The sequence below is a fragment of the Tympanuchus pallidicinctus genome, unplaced genomic scaffold (genome assembly GCF_026119805.1).
Source record: "Tympanuchus pallidicinctus isolate F22 unplaced genomic scaffold, pur_lepc_1.0 scaffold15, whole genome shotgun sequence".
Taxonomy (NCBI): Eukaryota; Metazoa; Chordata; class Aves; order Galliformes; family Phasianidae; genus Tympanuchus; species Tympanuchus pallidicinctus.
In genome coordinates, this window is record NW_026294669.1 from 28949055 (window position 1) to 28968984 (window position 19930).

General features: G+C 40.5%; 1 protein-coding gene, 2 long non-coding RNA genes and 1 pseudogene across 3 annotated transcripts; 1 reads left to right on the forward strand and 3 right to left on the reverse strand.

The window, feature by feature from the left end:
• Positions 1-1167: 1167 nt before the first annotated feature.
• Positions 1168-19930, reverse strand: part of LOC128076830 (dynein axonemal heavy chain 7-like) — a 67072-nt pseudogene continuing 48309 nt past the window's right edge.
• LOC128077113 (uncharacterized) lies at positions 9837-11461 on the reverse strand. Its single transcript, XR_008204835.1, has 3 exons — positions 10444-11461; positions 10337-10389; positions 9837-9961 (listed from the first exon to the last, which is right to left on the reverse strand). It is a non-coding gene; the product is annotated as an uncharacterized LOC128077113 (long non-coding RNA).
• On the forward strand, positions 11588-15158 carry LOC128077107 (baculoviral IAP repeat-containing protein 5.1-like). Its single transcript, XM_052675804.1, has 4 exons — positions 11588-11772; positions 12796-12905; positions 13354-13468; positions 14688-15158. The coding sequence occupies exons 1-4, from the start codon at positions 11635-11637 to the stop codon at positions 14862-14864; spliced, it is 540 nt and encodes a 179-aa protein (XP_052531764.1). The 5' UTR covers positions 11588-11634; the 3' UTR covers positions 14865-15158.
• LOC128077110 (uncharacterized) lies at positions 15818-19139 on the reverse strand. Its single transcript, XR_008204830.1, has 3 exons — positions 19032-19139; positions 18490-18646; positions 15818-15983 (listed from the first exon to the last, which is right to left on the reverse strand). It is a non-coding gene; the product is annotated as an uncharacterized LOC128077110 (long non-coding RNA).

The window sequence follows — 19930 nt, forward strand, 5'->3', positions numbered from 1 at the left end:
GAAAATAATCAACTTGCTTTCGAGACAGTCTTCAGACAAGGGAAAATACGATCTCTCAAGGCAGGTACTGGATTTTTTCATTAAATACATATGTTGCTTGTCTTTCATTTTGTGATATTAATTACAACTTACCAAGGGCAGCGTAACACCGTGACTTTTCCACCAGGACTGAAATTCAAATTGTTCTCATGTACAGTTTTAAGTCACGTTACAGCCAATCACAATTCCACTACATTTCCGCTTGGTTTGTACATTCCACTCTGCCGAATCCAGAGTCTCATCTAACTTTTATTTGTTGGAGGGCGTGTTATTTGTATAATTAAAATGCTGTCACTGGGTGACATCCCATATGAATTTTGATGTAGATCACATTGCACTCGATCTGCTGTGATTACGCTTAGAAATACTGTTGTTGCTAGATGCAGTGTGATTTTTTTTATTATTTTTTTTTTTTAATAAAAAAAATCCCCTCCTGCCAATGATTGAGTCTATGGTTTCTAATGTGATTATGGTCCTATAAGATACAGCTTAGCTATCAGTCTTTTTCTTATCATTATTTTTTTTAATTTTATAAAGCTGGAAAAGGTCAAATGCTGTACTGTTCATTGTCAACAGTGTTGTGTTCATTTTTATGTATGTTCCTTATAAATAAGCCTTCAAAAAAATAAAATTATTAAAGGAGCAGATGTGCTTGTTGGCTTTCATGAGGTTTTACTGCACAATCTTGTATTTTATACGTCACAAATTGCAACGTGCGAAATGTTTTTCACTTTTTCATGAATACTTTCATATGTATTGATACTATGGACATTCAGAACCGACACGCGTTCCTCACGGGGCATCTAGGAAAGGAACCCTCAATAATGGCGGTAAGTTCAAGAGTTAAGCTGGCATAATAACGCCACCCCCCGTTTGATCCAGTGTTCCTGCGGTTCATCGGAAGGAAGGGTCATCGCAATGACAAAGTTGGTGGAATGGCCGGTGGTTGACAGGATTCCTCTTCTCTCGCTGGTCTTGTACACTGGAGCCAGGTAACTGGGTCGTTGTGGAATGTCTGCTTTCTTACAGGGCTTTAACCATATTTGCAGCAAAGAATAATCCTTTTAACTATTTATTTTATTATTTTATTTTATTTTTTTAAGGGGGGTGTGGGAGGGTGGGAAACCTTCTCGGTTGGGCCTAAGTGTTTTTGAGAGTGGTGTTTTGTTTTTGACAGGTGAGCCTGAAAACCTGCTTTTTGTTGAATATTGTCTTTGCTGGTTTTATTCAAGGTTACAATCTGCTATGCCAAACATACTGTTGTAACTTATAGATGCTACAAACTCTTGAGTTAGCCTGTTGCTCCCTTAGAGGGAGGCACTTAGGTATTTAATCCACAGGATTTGTTCACATATAATACTGTAGAAATGTTACGAAACGTAGTACACACTCACCACAGGCACCGTATCGTAGAGGATTTTCGGGTGAGATTCTCCTAGCTTTTTGGTTTCTCGGTTCCAGCGTGCTCCATCCAAGAACAGTCCCTGGATGTAGACCCCTAAATCGGTTGCATCAGAGAACACGTTACAGGAGCGCTGGAAGGGTTTTCTAACCGAAAGCAGAGCCAGCGCAGCAGGCTTTGCTGTCAGCTGATTGACTGTGTGGGCCTCGGTCAATGTTAGTGTTTCACATGGACGATGGAATACTTAGTTGTAACACAACCTTTCTTACACTGAGTTAAAACTTGGTATAATAACGATTTGATAAATCTATAAATTTATTTGTAAGTTAAGATTTCATAAAGTTAAAAAGTTGGAGCATTTAGCAGTAGAGCAGCATGTCTGGTCTTTAACAAACATTAAGGCAGTTACAAAATTTAAATTGAAAATACAGGACATGATTTTCACACAGGTCAGCATAAAGTCCTGCTCAAATGCTGTGTACTACAAACTTCTGTTGATTTCTTTTCAGAGGAGATGTGATGGCATCTTAAAGAGTATTTCAGTACTTAAACTTGGTTGTTTCAAAATTTAACTCAATTAAAACTTAAAGGTTTGTTTGTTTTTAATTTTAAATGCAATAAAGTAATAAATATATGTAAACTTGAATGTTAATTACCATAATATAAATATAAATAATAAAAATAATAAATACCCTAATATATACGTATAATATATAACATAGATAATATATAATAATATATATAACATATAATATTAAAATGTATATTATTATATATTAAATATATTACATTATGTAATATGTAATATATAATAATAATTTTTATATTATATATTATTATATATAATTATAAATTATGATTAATAATATATTACATTTTATATATTATGTATTATAATATAATGTATATTATATGATAAATATAAATTTTAATAAGTAAACATTATAAAAATTACAAAAAGAATTTTGAAAATGATGAGAAGTTGAAACTGATGGGGTGATGTTTTCCTAAGCACCCTGCCCAAGCCTTCTTCTCACAAGCCCTGGTCAAAGGGATTCTCTTGAAAGTATTAGAAAGAGGTTGATGATCTTCTCTTCCTCATAAGCCATTGTATTACGAACTGATCAGTTTAATGCTTCATTTTTCTGCAGACAGGAGACCGACTAAGTAGTGTTTAAGAACATAGTTCTGTACTGCGCATCCTAGCCGTATCCACAACTTATTTTGCGAGGGGTAGTGAAGCAAGAGCAGGCGACAGCCAATGGCTTTGCTTTCATTGGTTTAGGAAAATCATGCAAGTTGTGTAACTGGAAAAAAATAAGAGCAAGCTAATAGTGCTTGGAAGTTTTAGTTGCAGTGGGGAGCTAGGGGGTAAGAACTACTCTGTGTTGATGATATTTTATCCCTTCAGGCAAAATTGGAGTCCTGCAATGTTTTATGTAGCATTTTGCTTCTTGTGTATTTTGTGTGTTTGGTGGGGGAACAGGGCCTTTCTGTATGTTGTGTTGCTACTTAATTACACTCAGTAACTTAACTGCTGAACTCTTGTGTTTGCAAAGTAATGCTAACTAATGCTTGGTTTACGTACCATCGTCTGGAGCAATGTGATATTCTTTATCTTCCAGCACTTCATAGTCAAATGCTAACAGGTCTATTGGAATAGTGTACTTTCTGGCATAGTTCTGCTGGGCACCAGTTAAGAACGCTTGCGTGAAGAAGAATCCTGAAATCCAGAAGACGGGTGGCATTCCGTTTTCATACCACATCTGCAGCAGCAAGAGAGGACAGAATGGGGAAGCATATGTTTTTGGTAGTTTTTAGAAAGCGACTTAACAGCCCGAGTAATTTAACCTTTGATGCATTCAAGGGTGACTCTGTGGTATTCTTCACAAGGCTCAGCAACAACTAAAACATGGGAGCCTTACATAAACAGCATATTTCTCTAGAACCCGAACTAAAAAGAAAATAACTCAGTCCCAGATGAAACCAGAAGTCACGGTAAGGTGTATTTCAGCGTTTGTGGTGTGACAGTCTCATTAGAGGATGAACACCTGTTGTCCTCAGGCACTAGAGATGACTAAGGTATAGAAAAGGGCTGAGCAGTGAGGTGATTGATAAAGGTCAGCTTGGGCGAGCTGTAATTTTACAAGTGAAAGGACCCACAGTTTGGCATTAAGTTGATCCAGCTGAATTCCACTGAAAGCTATTACTTGATCTCAATGTAACAGATTCCAGGTTGTGAGTGGAGGAGCGGTCACACCCCTCTACGCCAGGACAAAAGAAGAACATGGAACAGAATTTCCTTGGTAAGATGGCACAAAGAATGAGAGATCCGAGACAGCCAGGGGCACTTCAGAAGGGGAAGATTGTGCTTAACCGATGTGTAGCTTGTGGTGAGAGGGGTGCTAACAGACAGCACTGCTGCGCACTTCAGCAGGGCCACTGACAGGGTCTTCCACCCTTAAGTCTGAACTAGAAGGATGGGGATTTGATGGGTCGATCACCTTGGACAGAAAGGGTGCTGGGGGGTTGTTAACAGTTGTACCCCGTGGTTGACCCCTGTAAGCTGCAGAATTCCACAAAGAAAAATGAAGATGGGAGCGTGTCTACCTGTAGGAACTTAAGTCTACTTAAAAAATCATGCATGTAGCTGCCCCGAGGCTTGAGACTGGGATAGGACTTAATCATCCACAGTCCTGGAATTTTGCCTTTCAAAATGCTGTTCACCACTTCTTCCAGTTCAGCCGACATCACTACTTCCCCCTAAAAAAAAAAAAAAGGCCGCAATAAAATACTCTGAGTAAAAGTGTGTGTGTGTTAATGAGGGGTGGGAGGGAGGAACAGGGAAAGGAAGGGGAGTGTCAGGAAAGAGGGAAGGGTGGAGGTGGGGAACGAGAGAAGAAGGAAAAAGGCGAGGAAAAAAAGAGGGAGAAAGAGAGAACAAGGAGAAGAGGGAATGAAGTAAATAGGGAGAGGAACATAGGAGGGGAGGGTGGGGTAAGAAAGCAGCGAAGGGTTGAATGAGAAGAAGAGGGAACAATGGGAGGAGTGGGGAAGGGAGGTGATGGGATCGGGGGATCGGGGGATCGAAGGATCGGGGGATCGGGGGATCGAAGGATCGGGGGATCGAGGGATCGGGGGATCGGGGGATCGAAGGATCGGGGGATCGGGGGATCGGGGGATCGGGGGATCGGGGGATCGGGGGATCGGGGGATCGGGGGATCGAGGGATCGAGGGATCGAAGGAACGAAGGAACGAAGGATCGAAGGAACGAAGGATCGAAGGAACGAAGGAACGAAGGAACGAAGGATCGAAGGAACGAAGGAACGAAGGAACGAAGGAACGAAGGAACGAAGGAACGAAGGAACGAAGGAACGAAGGATCGAAGGATCGAAGGAACGAAGGAACGAAGGAACGAAGGAACGAAGGAACGAAGGATCGAAGGAACGAAGGAACGAAGGAACGAAGGAACGAAGGAACGAAGGATCGAAGGAACGAAGGATCGAAGGAACGAAGGAACGAAGGAACGAAGGATCGAAGGATCGAAGGAACGAAGGATCGAAGGAACGAAGGAACGAAGGAACGAAGGAACGAAGGAACGAAGGAACGAAGGAACGAAGGAACGAAGGAACGAAGGAACGAAGGAACGAAGGAACGAAGGAACGAAGGAACGAAGGAACGAAGGAACGAAGGAACGAAGGAACGAAGGAACGAAGGAACGAAGGAACGAAGGAACGAAGGAACGAAGGAACGAAGGAACGAAGGAACGAAGGAACGAAGGAACGAAGGAACGAAGGAACGAAGGAACGAAGGAACGAAGGAACGAAGGAACGAAGGAACGAAGGAACGAAGGAACGAAGGAACGAAGGAACGAAGGAACGAAGGAACGAAGGAACGAAGGAACGAAGGAACGAAGGAACGAAGGAACGAAGGAACGAAGGAACGAAGGAACGAAGGAACGAAGGAACGAAGGAACGAAGGAACGAAGGAACGAAGGAACGAAGGAACGAAGGAACGAAGGAACGAAGGAACGAAGGAACGAAGGAACGAAGGAACGAAGGAACGAAGGAACGAAGGAACGAAGGAACGAAGGAACGAAGGAACGAAGGAACGAAGGAACGAAGGAACGAAGGAACGAAGGAACGAAGGAACGAAGGAACGAAGGAACGAAGGAACGAAGGAACGAAGGAACGAAGGAACGAAGGAACGAAGGAACGAAGGAACGAAGGAACGAAGGAACGAAGGAACGAAGGAACGAAGGAACGAAGGAACGAAGGAACGAAGGAACGAAGGAACGAAGGAACGAAGGAACGAAGGAACGAAGGAACGAAGGAACGAAGGAACGAAGGAACGAAGGAACGAAGGAACGAAGGAACGAAGGAACGAAGGAACGAAGGAACGAAGGAACGAAGGAACGAAGGAACGAAGGAACGAAGGAACGAAGGAACGAAGGAACGAAGGAACGAAGGAACGAAGGAACGAAGGAACGAAGGAACGAAGGAACGAAGGAACGAAGGAACGAAGGAACGAAGGAACGAAGGAACGAAGGAACGAAGGAACGAAGGAACGAAGGAACGAAGGAACGAAGGAACGAAGGAACGAAGGAACGAAGGAACGAAGGAACGAAGGAACGAAGGAACGAAGGAACGAAGGAACGAAGGAACGAAGGAACGAAGGAACGAAGGAACGAAGGAACGAAGGAACGAAGGAACGAAGGAACGAAGGAACGAAGGAACGAAGGAACGAAGGAACGAAGGAACGAAGGAACGAAGGAACGAAGGAACGAAGGAACGAAGGAACGAAGGAACGAAGGAACGAAGGAACGAAGGAACGAAGGAACGAAGGAACGAAGGAACGAAGGAACGAAGGAACGAAGGAACGAAGGAACGAAGGAACGAAGGAACGAAGGAACGAAGGAACGAAGGAACGAAGGAACGAAGGAACGAAGGAACGAAGGAACGAAGGAACGAAGGAACGAAGGAACGAAGGAACGAAGGAACGAAGGAACGAAGGAACGAAGGAACGAAGGAACGAAGGAACGAAGGAACGAAGGAACGAAGGAACGAAGGAACGAAGGAACGAAGGAACGAAGGAACGAAGGAACGAAGGAACGAAGGAACGAAGGAACGAAGGAACGAAGGAACGAAGGAACGAAGGAACGAAGGAACGAAGGAACGAAGGAACGAAGGAACGAAGGAACGAAGGAACGAAGGAACGAAGGAACGAAGGAACGAAGGAACGAAGGAACGAAGGAACGAAGGAACGAAGGAACGAAGGAACGAAGGAACGAAGGAACGAAGGAACGAAGGAACGAAGGAACGAAGGAACGAAGGAACGAAGGAACGAAGGAACGAAGGAACGAAGGAACGAAGGAACGAAGGAACGAAGGAACGAAGGAACGAAGGAACGAAGGAACGAAGGAACGAAGGAACGAAGGAACGAAGGAACGAAGGAACGAAGGAACGAAGGAACGAAGGAACGAAGGAACGAAGGAACGAAGGAACGAAGGAACGAAGGAACGAAGGAACGAAGGAACGAAGGAACGAAGGAACGAAGGAACGAAGGAACGAAGGAACGAAGGAACGAAGGAACGAAGGAACGAAGGAACGAAGGAACGAAGGAACGAAGGAACGAAGGAACGAAGGAACGAAGGAACGAAGGAACGAAGGAACGAAGGAACGAAGGAACGAAGGAACGAAGGAACGAAGGAACGAAGGAACGAAGGAACGAAGGAACGAAGGAACGAAGGAACGAAGGAACGAAGGAACGAAGGAACGAAGGAACGAAGGAACGAAGGAACGAAGGAACGAAGGAACGAAGGAACGAAGGAACGAAGGAACGAAGGAACGAAGGAACGAAGGAACGAAGGAACGGGTTCGCCCATTTTGTGTGCAGAAATATGGTTATGGAATATGAAATTGGGCAGTGTTGTATGTACCTTCATATGTTTCTGTACACTGACACTTTATTGATTCCTGTTTAATGGTCCCATTTCTGGAATAGGAACACAATTACACACACATAGTGCCATTCCCAGACACACTCCATGAGACACATGGGCAACATGCTTCCTGATATGATTGAGTGCTTATGGTGACACACAGTTGTACTGGATCATCTTGTACATTGTTTCCAACATTGTGATTCTGATTCCACCATTCTGTGATTCATACTGTCGCTTTAAGTGGTTCATTATCTTCTCCTTATGTCATCCAAGTCAGAGGGAAGTTTACTCCAGATGTCACCTGTCACATCATAAACAACATCATGAGCAACATAGTACATAGATTTGGCACTTGTACCAGCTGCCCTAGACCATAATATATATTAGAAATGTTGTAACAGAACACACTGAAAAAAAACAAAGTTGCCCTGACCTAACATTTCATTTTTGTTTACTCAAAAGAAAAAGGTTTTCAATTTAATACTGCAGAAGCTACCATTCAAAACCACTAGAACCCCAACTTGCACACAGTATCTGAAAATAAAACAGATACACATCCCAAGACTGTACATGAACAGTTAGCACTGTAAACAGCTGACAGGACCCCTAAATTTCCTCTAAGCTGCTTCCTTGATCCGTAATCAACACTGCCCTCGCTAAAACAAGGAAACAAAGTCCTCCACTTGCTGAGCTTCCCCTGCAAGTAGGTGCTGCTGACTCTTCTATTAACTCAGCTGTTTCATCAACTTATTGATGACAAGGTCCTTGCCACCACAGACAACCCTGAACAACTCATTCTCTTACACAAGCTTAACAACCTTTCAACTTAAGCGAGCTAAGTCGCTCTACCAAGCTCTAACTGTACCAAATAGTGCACGCTGCACGCTTCAGAAAGCTGTACTATATCTGACTACTATTTCATTTCCTTCTTTACCATTATTTCCATACCTTACCGGTCACTAAAACGCTACCAATGATACCAGCAACAAAGCACTACTCAACAAAAGCTTAAGCACATGCATTTTATATACATATATATTTTTCTGTATACATTTGCACGCGTATATATATATATGTGTGTGTATTTATATATATGCACACAGACACACAAAAATATATATGTACATAATCATATATGCAGTATTGTTTCAATTAGGCCAGCTCTTAATTCCAAGAAAGCTTCTAGTAAATTTGCGACTTTCAGATATTTACCTCACCTTCAGGAAGAACACGGCGAAGGCCGCTCGAATCAAATTCGTCATCTCTACTTGTAATGACTTCTGGTGAGAAAAATGTCTTCAAAATGCTAAGTAGTACGCAGCGATCCCAGTTGTCAGTGACTCTGCCGACATACTTACATTCCCTGGTCATGTAGCAAAAAGCATTTTATGGCATCTCCTAGAGAAAAAAACAAAAAATATTCAGCCACAACCTGTAACTTAACCCGACAGCCACGTTACTATTGCTATCATCTAATTTAAAGTCAACCAGCGTTCTCTAAAAACCTTAACAAACCACTATTTCTAACTGATGGTTCCCTCTTATAGCGTAGATCTCCTGATCTGCGACTGCTTCAGTACTTAGTCTGATCTCTATACTTAATATTTCACTATTTATACTACACTTGAGCTACTTTCCTCTTATGTAACACCGCTTATTCTTTACAACAATAGTACAGAAAAAAAAAAAAACAAAAATCCTACATTGTCACAAAGCAACCTCGCACATCATCTGCGCGACACCTACGAAGCTTACGTTGGCTTTGTTTGCAATTGAAAACATTTCAGCAAAGTATCACATTGCTTTTAAAACAACTGTGCTATAACAGATAAACAATGGCAAATACTTTCTGGTCAAATAAGCTGATGCACAGAAATCTAACCCAGAAAATGCAGCTTTCTGAGCCCTAATAAAAACAGCCAGCACCGGGAAGGGCATTTATGTAATAATGCTACAAATTCCATTGGCCATCACGATTCAAGAGAGCAACAGCTTAAAACTTGTGTGAGAACAACACTGCAGATTTGCAATGGCAAATAGTGCGCTTCTCAATTCATTTCTTTTCAAGACACGTTTTATCAAAGCCACTGCTGAAGTAGGAGACAAACAGAAAACAAAAAATTCTTCCTTTTCTGCTACCGACAATCAAAAGCAGTTTGAACGCAATACAGAACAACTATTTAACTTGCAACCTTTTTTCCCCGAGAGCTAACTTAGGTGGTCACCGTCTTCCTTAACCCCTTCGCAAAGTAAGGCCGCCGCCGCATTACTAACCATTTTTCTGCAGCTGTTTTAAAAATTAGGGTCAGGTACGTGATCCATCAGATATGAACAAAGTCTGTTCGCCCGTAAATCCTTCGGTGCTTCGTTTGTCATCTTGACTCCCTTCTGAAGAACGGATGCTAGAAACGTGGCAGACGGGTAGCTGGTCAGCCAGATTCTGAAATACTGGAGCTCCCCAAACGGCAGTTAGGCAGAACTATCCATGCTCCTTCCTTCGCTGCCGCTCAACAGCTAAGAACGCTGGTGGTCGCAGGCGAGCAGTGCAAGAAATCTATCTCCAGGAAATCTAGGAGCTTCAGAATAACAACCCTTTTTACAAAAGTACTGATTTCTATTGCTAGGATTTTTGCTAGTTTGTTTGCTTTAAATAAAATCATAGTCAAAACAAGTAAGAATGCACTTAACTAATTTTTAAGTGCAAATGCCACCCGTGATCTTAAGATGCTATGTTACTACACTGCCTGACAGTTAATGCTTCCCCTTAAGGAGAACCACAAGATCCCTTTTAACATGTTCTAAGGCACCTAAAAAAGGTTTTCTGAGCTTGTTTTGGCATTTCAATTTCTACTCAATTCGCTATTTATACAAACACGCAAAGACACATGGAAATGCATTGTTTACCTTAAAAAAAAAAAAAGAAAAAAAAAAAAAGGGAGATATTACAATACCTGATTATCAGCAAACTTAATGAGCGCTGCCTTGGGGTCATCACCGTGAGAACCTACAATATTAGTGGTGCGCAAGAGTGGCAGTCTGGGGTCATCACCGTGAGAACCTACAATATTAGTGGTGCGCAAGAGTGGCAGTCAGAAAACGCTCTCCGCAAATCTAATGGAGGTGGCTTGATAAACAGACGGCCCAGGTTGCGAATGATGAATTTCTGTGCCATTGGTATTCCCTAAAAAAAGAAGCAATAAAATCTCAATGTCCTGTTGATATGCGAGTGTTCCTATACTGCTTTGAACAGCTTACTATAAGCCACGAGGAGAGTACAGCTACACAGAAAATGAAGCACCGATTTAGTCCCAGGAAAATGGCTTAGAATAGATAAAGCGAAACCAGAACAGTCTTGTAATAAAAATGTGCCCTACAATGGCTGAAATAAGCGACCCTCCACACCGTTTCTATCCTGCACCTGAACAAAGTAACATGCGGACGTAAGAGCCTGGAAATCCGCCCGCGTGCGTGTAATTTGAATTGCGAAGAGCGTTTTACCTTTCTAATACCTTAATCGAACTAGTTTCAGGAGTCATAATACCTTGGTTTTACAAACTGCACCAAAGGACAATATCATACCTTTTTAATTTATTACTGAGAAATAAACACAGTACCTTAATGTAAATGCAAAACCTTTTTTAAGAAAATAATTTGAAACTTCAGCAACTATGAACATCTACAAATACATTTCTCTTTGAAGTCACCACTTGTTTTTTTTCTCTTAACTAATACACCTTAAAACACACAGATATTGCATAATTAAAAACCCACTATTACAAAGATCCAACAACAACAACAACCACAATATAAAATTTTAACCCCTAAACATGAAATTCAAGTAATTCAAAACATTTCAAAAACACCAGAACTGCTTCAACTGCTTTTGTTGCATCCTGTATGGCTTTATTAATTTCTATATAACCTCTACACAAAACTATTGAATTTCTATAAGCTTCTCACTTACATTTTCAACATCACAATTAAAAAAACAATATAAAAATCATTGTAATCATATGTTATAAATATCATTTCTTATAATTAATAAATATACAGTATAAAACATTACATACCTGAAACAAGAGAAGACTTGTTTCCCACTCTTCACGCTCCTACTCTCACCCATGTGTTCTCACTTACTTTAAAGCCGCTCTGCTTCACAGGTGTAGCTTGTCACCAATTAGGAAAATACCTTAAATTGGAGACCTGGGAAGACAGGAGCTCTGACATACGCTCCCTACAACCTGCACCGATGGAGACGCTTCTGGAAGAGCTCCTTTCAGCTTCAAAACTTCTGCATGAGTTTAAAGAGATGTACGATTATGAAAATCGCTTAAAAACCTTTGCTAACTGGCCTTTTGTGAAGAACTGCAAGTGCTCTCCAGAGAATGTGAGTCTGATAAAGGTTACTTTGACCTTGTCCTGTTTTTGGTATGCTGTGAAAATGAAGTTCCTCGTGTTAGTATGCTTACGTTCAAGAGGTGTTGTGAGCCTCTGCTTAACCTGAGATGATAAGCTGGGTGGTCTGATTTGTCTGTACTCTGAGATACTGCAGCGGAATGATTACAAGCTTATGTGTTTAGTTTGCTGATCTACCTACAGTTTTTTATATTCCAAAGTTATGGTTACTTTTTGTATTATGTTGTGTGTCTACTTGCAGATTCTCTTTTTGGAAAGAAGCTTAGAAGACTGTTCTACTTCATCTAGCAGGAAGGATGAAGTAGTGAAATGATTGCTACGTGAATCTAATATCAAAAAATAAAATCATCTTAACTTTAATAAACTTAATGCTTTAATGTTTACGCCCTTGCAAGCTTCGATTTCAGAGTTGTAAATAGGAGACTGAGCTTCTGGTTTGGCACAAGTATCAAACAACTGGGTTAAATCTCAGCTAAACTGCGCTAAGGGAATTGTCTAAGAAGTGAAGCTTGATAACTGAAACCAACTACTTTTTCAGTTGTCTTACCCGATGCTGTTCTAAACTGACAGTAAAGTACAGCACTCAACTCATGCAGCTTATACGTAAGGGTTTTCAGTGGCAGTAGCCTCGTGCTAAATCTTTTTTTCCAGGATTAAAAAAAAAAAAAATTGTTCTTAGCTAGAGCACGTTATGTGCTCAGGTAGAAGAATGCATCTGTAGATGAGCTAGCTAATCTCCGAAATACCAAAGGTACTCAGGTAGCCTGCCAACGAACAACTGTGTAGAAACCTGCTCCCTACACCTGATCATTCCTTGTTCCTTTACTAATTACGTATCCCCTTGCAGCTCTCGCTCTTAAAACTTTTTTTCAGCTGGATCTGTGTGGACAGATATGGCAGGGAAAGACATTACCACAAGTTCTTTGTGATGGTTAGATGCGAGCACGAGCCACGTGTTGAATGAAGTTCTAAACTTCTGAACTATCTCTTGCAGATGGCAAAGGCGGGCTTCATTCACTGCCCAAGTGGAAATGAACCAGATGTGGCAAAATGTTTCTTTTGCTTGATAGAACTGGAGGGCTGGGAACCTAATGATGACCCGTGGTAAGCGCAGGCTTAACCGTGTTAAATATTTCTTTAAATCTCCTTGACAACGCCCCCTTATTTATTACAAAATTAACAAGTTTTCTAGCATTTCACTAAACTGAAGCCTACCAAAAGTTTATCCTATCTTAAACCTTGACGCACTTGATAATTATACTTTCTATGGCTTTTCATTTCTCCTTTTGCATCCTAAGAGAACGTTTTCGATTTACCAAGCGGAAAATAACTTCTACCAATGCTGTGAAGTCAGCCTAGATCTTGCCTCGCACTGCTTCTTGCTCAACTGGTTTTTATCTAATATAGGTTGAATTATCTTTCAGATGTTATCTGCTAAATGCCTCCCTGCCCATACACAGAAATACTGAAGAAACCTGTCTGCTTTTTACGCCTCTTGAAGTGCAATTTTCTTGGCTTTAATAACCGATCTTGTTCTGGGCTCACACTGCAGGGAGGAACATGCCAAACGTCGTAGCTGTGGATTTTTATCTCTTACTAAGCAGTTTGATGAACTGACAATGGAGGAGTACTACATGCTGGAAATGATGCGGCTAAGAACCTTCCTTGTAAGTGTTAACGAAGTAGTCTTAAAATGCAAAGCTGAACTATGTAAAAACAAACAAACAAAAACAAAAAACAAGAAAAACCCACAACTCTTTCCTTTCTGAAGACGGTTGAATGCTAGGGAAGAAATGATGGCGTAATGCCAGAATAGGACTAACTTGGAATTGACAATTAAAGTGCCTTATTTGCTAAGTAACCTGCACCTCTAGCCCTTCCAAACCTAGTTTACTGTCTAGCTTTTGGAAGAAAACTTAGTTTAGTTCAGACTGTTCACCCAACAACTCATTACAGTAGAAAAATGAACTTCGGTGCGTGGTAGTCGTTCCCAGAAACTACAATTAGCAGCTCTATCTTTTCTCAGAAGGAAGACACCTGACAAAATAAGACTTGGTCGGGCTGCTGCTTTTTGTCTCTAGCTTTATACAGAATCTCTGTGCAATTACACTACCAGACTTTAAAGCTTCTTCCGAATGAGTCACGGTTCTTGAGTTCTGATCGTCCCTACGGTATTTGTGCGGGCCGTGCTGCTGACGTATACTGAAGCACGTATATCTGAGCTTGTTTAATTAATGGCTTTTGATATGCCCTCTCTTAATTCTATGGATAATAATAGAGAACTAAGTGAGCCAAACTCTCTGATGGGGAGTGCTAACTGTGCCCCTTATTCGTCGTCTAAGCTCTTTGTGGCGTTGCGCAATAGATCTTTATTTTGCTTATAGGGTCTCCTACTGAAAACATATCTGGTGGCTGTCAAGATTACAACAAGAATACATAGTGCTCAAATAGCTAAAAACAGGAGCGGTCCGCTTTATTGGAAGCGGTATGATACCTCAGAAGCTGGGCAAATCGTAAAAAGTTATTACCTAAAGTAAAACTAAATTCAGCACTCTCTCCGCGATGCGATTTAAAGTGTAGCTAAACGACGGGCTTGCAACTTCCAAGTTTGCTAAATCTATTAAAAAAACAAAAATTAAAATCGCTGAACTGAACCCCACTGGCGAGGCTGGTGGAAAAGTTTCTGAATTGATGGTGACATTTGCACGAATCACCTGATGGACTATTGTGCGCCATTCAGACAGTGGTACTGCTCATAGAAAGCATACTTCTAAGCTAAGATCAGTAGCGGATAAATGACCTCTTGAGGATCTAAGTTCTGAACCCCTCTAAATTGGACAGTTAAGTTACTCATCTGAAAATCTTAATCTTTTGCTTTGCTTTAAGTGCAAAACCGGCAGACGCGTAATAAACGCCTTTGAAGAAGAAGTTGCTGCAACTAGGAAGCGTCTCTTAGATAACTTTGTCTCCAAACATCGATATACGCCATGGCCACCGGCGCCCACCCGAGCCGATCTGACTTGCCAACCTTCTGAAAGCTCCTATGACGAGTCCAGAAGTTGAATACGACTCTGACATTTTTTTTTTCTCTTAATATGGTAAAAATATTTTTATTCTGGTACAAATACTAATATTAAGCTAAACAGCAGTTTGAGGAAGCGTGGAGAATTTCTTAATAGGCTCTCTAGAGCAGAAGTAGCAACCGATTTATTTCTCTCTTTTTGCAAAATGTTTTCTCAGGACTAGGCATGGGCTAATGCTAGTCCCGATAACCTGTGAATGTATGATAAATACGTAAGTGATTTTATTTTGCTTTTCGTGGGCTGACTTTTGAATAAAGATGACTAATGGTGAGTACCTGTTGCGATCTACGCCTTATTCGAGTCTTTGAGCCAGACGCTCGTAATGGTCCTGAATCAAAATACTTTCTGTAGAACAAAATGGATCTGGGTGTCTGCAGTAATTACTACTTAACAGTCTACGCTACTGTTAAATTATCTTCCTACACCAGTCTAATTGACCTTGGATAGCGATGTGAAAAACTTATGCAAGCCAAGTTGTCAGACATAATAAAAAGGGAAAGTCACTAGTCTCATAAGATGATCTTGAGCTGGAAATGCTCAGGAGATTTTGGTGTATGCAGTAAAACGTTTAAAAAAAAAAAAAAAAAAAAAAAACCTCAAGACCTATCCTTCTATGTTAATAAGTCTGCTCATTACACTTCTCTGGGAGGAGATGTAGCTAGTTTCTAGACTAACCAAAGGTATATTCTGTGTTCTATTGTTACATATGTAAAATCTAGGGTAAAGAAGGAGGAGAGGGTACGTTTGGAACAACAGCATTTATCTTATTGTGACTTCTACCTGGTGAACAGACTACCTCAGCATGAACTTTCACAGTCTTACCATATCCATTTCTCTCCTCCGTCTCACTGTGAGTACTGAGCAAGCGTACACGTAGCGCTTAGCTGCCAGCTAGAGCTAAACCGCAGCAACTCAGTTGAAAAGCATATTTGCAAATGTTTTTTGTTTCTAAAATACACGTGTTTTTTGTTTTTTTTTTTAAATAAGACGGTAGCCTTGTACGTACCTTCTCAGGTCTCAGACAGTGAATGATGAGCATCCGTTGGAATTCACCCAACTTTGCTTGCCACTCTGCAGGAAAATCCTTGTGCTGAGCATCCTATAAACATAAATATTTCATTTTTCTCTAAAGCATTTGTGAATTACATGAATTGTTGATTATCTTAACTCTATACATCAGTTCACACTGTACTTAAAAATCTGCGGGAATGGGACTTTTTTTTTTTTTTTTTTTTAAGGAAAAACATTAAATGAGGGAAAATAACATAAAGTATATCTAGCATCTACTGTAGCAGAGAAGCCACTCACTTTCAGGTATTTAAAATGTAACTACCCCAGTTCCTCTCTTCTCTAGGAAGAAAGCAGGTGAAAGATGAGGTACAGGAAATGCTACGCTATTATATGACAATCGGTATTTATGCGGATCTGAGTGAAATTGAACAGAAAAACCGAGTCAAAGAATGCCCCAGAACTCATTTTGTAAGCAGATTATGAATATTCCAGCTACGTGACAGCAGTTACTACACTGGAATAACAATGAGCGCGCGGTGTATGTTAACTTACTCCAGTACAACGCTAGCTGGCCACTGCTGTTATGGCCGCACCGGGGCAACTTAGGCTAGTGTGTAAAGGGCCGGGCACAGAGGTGTGCGGGTGGACTAAAGGTTCTGAGCAACTTTGATTTACAAAATCCATTTGCAATGGAGCTTGCGTTCCTCAAAGGGCCTGGACTCTGAACCTCTCCATGATTTCTTAGCACTTAGTGCAGCGTTCTCGATTCTAATTTTAATTTTCAATTAATATATGGTGGAAATAGATATGTCGCTGTGAAAACACTAACTACTCTTTAAGAGCACAGCTGAAAAAGTGCTAGTTCGGTTTCACTGAGAAAATTAAGAAATGCTAACGATTGAAGGTTGCACCGAAGACTGCAATGAGTTGTGCTACTGCCAAAAACTGTTTGCTTCTCCACGAGAAGCAGAGATGCAGCAGTAAGCTTTGAGGTTAAGTGGGCCGGCTGGCTGGGGGAAACCAAGTTTCGGTCCCTGCTCTATGATACAGAGCTTAACTTTAGTCAAAATGCATGGAACTCTTGGAGCAGGGAGCTCAAGTCAGGTCTTCTCTGCTTTTGGAAGACACCTGAGTTGCAAGAGTAGGAGAAGCTAACGTCAAATAGTTTTCTGATGATCTTGAGACAGCTGTATTCATTATACTGTTATTTATGACGAGGGTGCTTGAAGTCATTTTGCACCCTCTTTCTCCTCCTTTCGTAGATGAAACTGCACTTTGCCTGGTTGTGCGTTGCTGGGGATAAACCGTACTGGTGAAAAAGATGGCCTCTACCAGAGAAAAATGCTTACTGAGACCTGTTAACTAGCACTTCTCAACATTCCAGTGCTTTCACAGCAAAGTATTATTGTTGAAGCTGAATGCTGAAAGAAAATGCTTTTATAATGAGTAAGAGGCCTAACGCCTCTTCCAGATCGAGACGGTGACAGGCAATGTATATACCGTTCGGGGTTCAGTAATGGTGGTCCGAGTTGTGGTGTACTAATTGTTTAGATTTTTTTTTTAAATCATTTAACTGATGACCTGACAGTGTAGATCTTATTTTTTTGAATGATGTTTAAGTGAAGACATTTCTGTTTATTTCAGTTTGTCTCTTTGAATGCGGTTAGTGGTCAATACGTGGACCCTGATTCTTTTCTTCTGCAAGTCAGCACCTTTACTTTAAGATGGCGTAATCTTAGTGTAGATAATGAAGTAGTCTGCTCGCCCTCTGTTTCAAAGCCTGTAATTTCCATGTTCGGTTTCTCAATGGCTAGTGTTGGAAGATGAACTGAAGATCTCAACTTACTGTGTAAGTTATGTAAATACTTAAGGCAAGCTTAATTTCTGCTATTTGCCTGTTTCCTGCTATCTGGACAACTGAAGGAGCCGTAATTTTTAATGGTAGTTTTTAAAATAGTTGGATCAGGAATTGAGTGTACAGTGAGAGCTTGGTGTAACTAAAAGCAGAAGAGAAGCGGTATGGTAAAATAAGCGCCGAGAAAAGTTGACAGTAAGATAAAGCAAGTGCCTAAAAGTGGAGTGCAAGTCCTCTACAGGGGCTCAATTTTGAGTGAACGGTTGTGAAAATATTTAAAGAAATCATTTGTGCCTATCTGTCACTTTGGAATAGGACGCAGGTCTCCTGAATCCCACTTGAGTACTTACAAAACGTTACGGTTGTTTTTGTTGCCGTTGTTTTTTAAATTTACCCAAAAAAGCTGAATGCCTATGTGATGGTACGAAAAGGCATCCTCAAAGCCTGGTGAACAAATGGGCATACCGAGAAGGCAACAGTGGCTGACGCGAATTTAGCTAATTTCACTGTCGCCTTACTTCTACAGGTTACTCCAGCCCAATTCAAATTGTCACCTGCTATTCAGTAGCCACCTGACAAACTGGCAGTAATCTGCCCCTCCACGCCGTTTGCTTAAATTTTTACTTTCATATATGCGGAAACCAACCCTGTAAAATGACAATACTTCATTTTCTCAAAATAAATGTATTTGATGAGTTAATTAGCTTATGGAAGCAAGCAATTGGGAATGTTAACGTACCAAGCTGTCGTACATGGTTTTCCATCCGTCTTTAAGTCGCGTAAAATCCTTACGAATGCTTGCGAAGCACGGCAAGTCTTCTAGCCGACAGATTTCATCCTGTCCTGTCCAAGCCTATGCCACCGGTCAACGGGAATTTCCACTCATCCTCGTTAATCTGTGGGAAAAATGCTGCTCTCAGAACTAACCAAATAAAATTTGATAGTTTTAATATGCTCTATAGGAAATCACCATGCTTATGGAATTTCTTAGACTAGTTGAAAAAGATCCCTACCCGAAGCAATTAGTGTCTGATTTTCAGTTAACAATGAATTTGAGGAACTGGAAAACTTAACATAAAAGCTGATTTTAAGAGGATTTTCATTTGTGTTTTTCAATTGGAGGAAGGAGCAGTTTAAGACAACGTTAGATTTGTTCTTAATTCCCAACATTTTGAAGCAGAAAAAGCAAATAAACCCAAAACCCATCCTGGAAATACCTCGTGGGACAGCACAGTTTGAAAACTTTTTACTATAATGCGAGTCCAACTATTGGTCTATTACCTGTCTCATTCTTTTTTCTCAAAACTTTGACGGCTTGAATTTTGTAAATGCAAGCAGCTTGTCCATAGCTGTGTCAGCTCTTGAAAGTATTCATTCTAATGCTTCCGTGATACTGTGAAACCACCGAGCAATATTAAGAAGTACTGCTTTGTGGATATTGAGGTTGAAGTGAGTATATTTCATCGTGAATTAAAAAAAAAAGAAAGAAAAAAATCCTAGTAAAAAAATATTTTGTAAAGAATTAGTAAAAACAAAATTCACGTTTGCTTTCAGCAATTCCCTGTAAAAAAATTAACAACATTTAACGCTTTAAGTAAAGATGACTGATTTCTTAAATTGCCTCTCACAATTCATTTTTATATGCTTTTAGAATTCGGAATATGTTAGAGTACAATTTTGTAAAACCTGAACCCTAAGAATCAGACTTTGGATGTTATTAAAACCTGAAAAGTTGTTATCAACTTGTACGGTTTTGCCACTATGACTCCCCGACACATTTTGCCAAGGAAACGTCTCCTTTTGGAGTGGTGAAAAGAACAACAATCTTAAGATTCTTTATGAACAAGAACACCACAGCTCAAATCCAAACCGCTGACTTTTAATCACCTTCTGTAATCCATTTCCTATTCTACAGATGCTATAATCGCAAATATATGAAAAACTTATGACTGTTGATTATTTTCTTTAAATAAAATAAAAGAATCCATCTATGCAGTTTTATCGGTCATCGTTTCACGAAGAATTACGTTAGAACAGCCAAAAAGAAATGAAAAACCTCTACAGATGGTTAGAAACCGAGCAACTGCATTCATACAATTATGTCAAACACAGAAAGAATGAAGAAAAATACAAAAATCTTAGAGCGTGTAGTAGCAAATACCATCTGATTAGTGGAGATG

Coding starts and splice junctions, on each gene's coding strand:
- LOC128077107 (XM_052675804.1), top strand. CDS start 11,635: ATGGAGACGCTTCTGGAAGAGCTCCTTTCAGCTTCAAAACTTCTGCAT. Junction 12,906..13,353: donor GAACCTAATGATGACCCGTG/GTAAGCGCAGGC, acceptor CTCACACTGCAG/GGAGGAACATGCCAAACGTC. Junction 13,469..14,687: donor TGCGGCTAAGAACCTTCCTT/GTAAGTGTTAAC, acceptor CTTTGCTTTAAG/TGCAAAACCGGCAGACGCGT.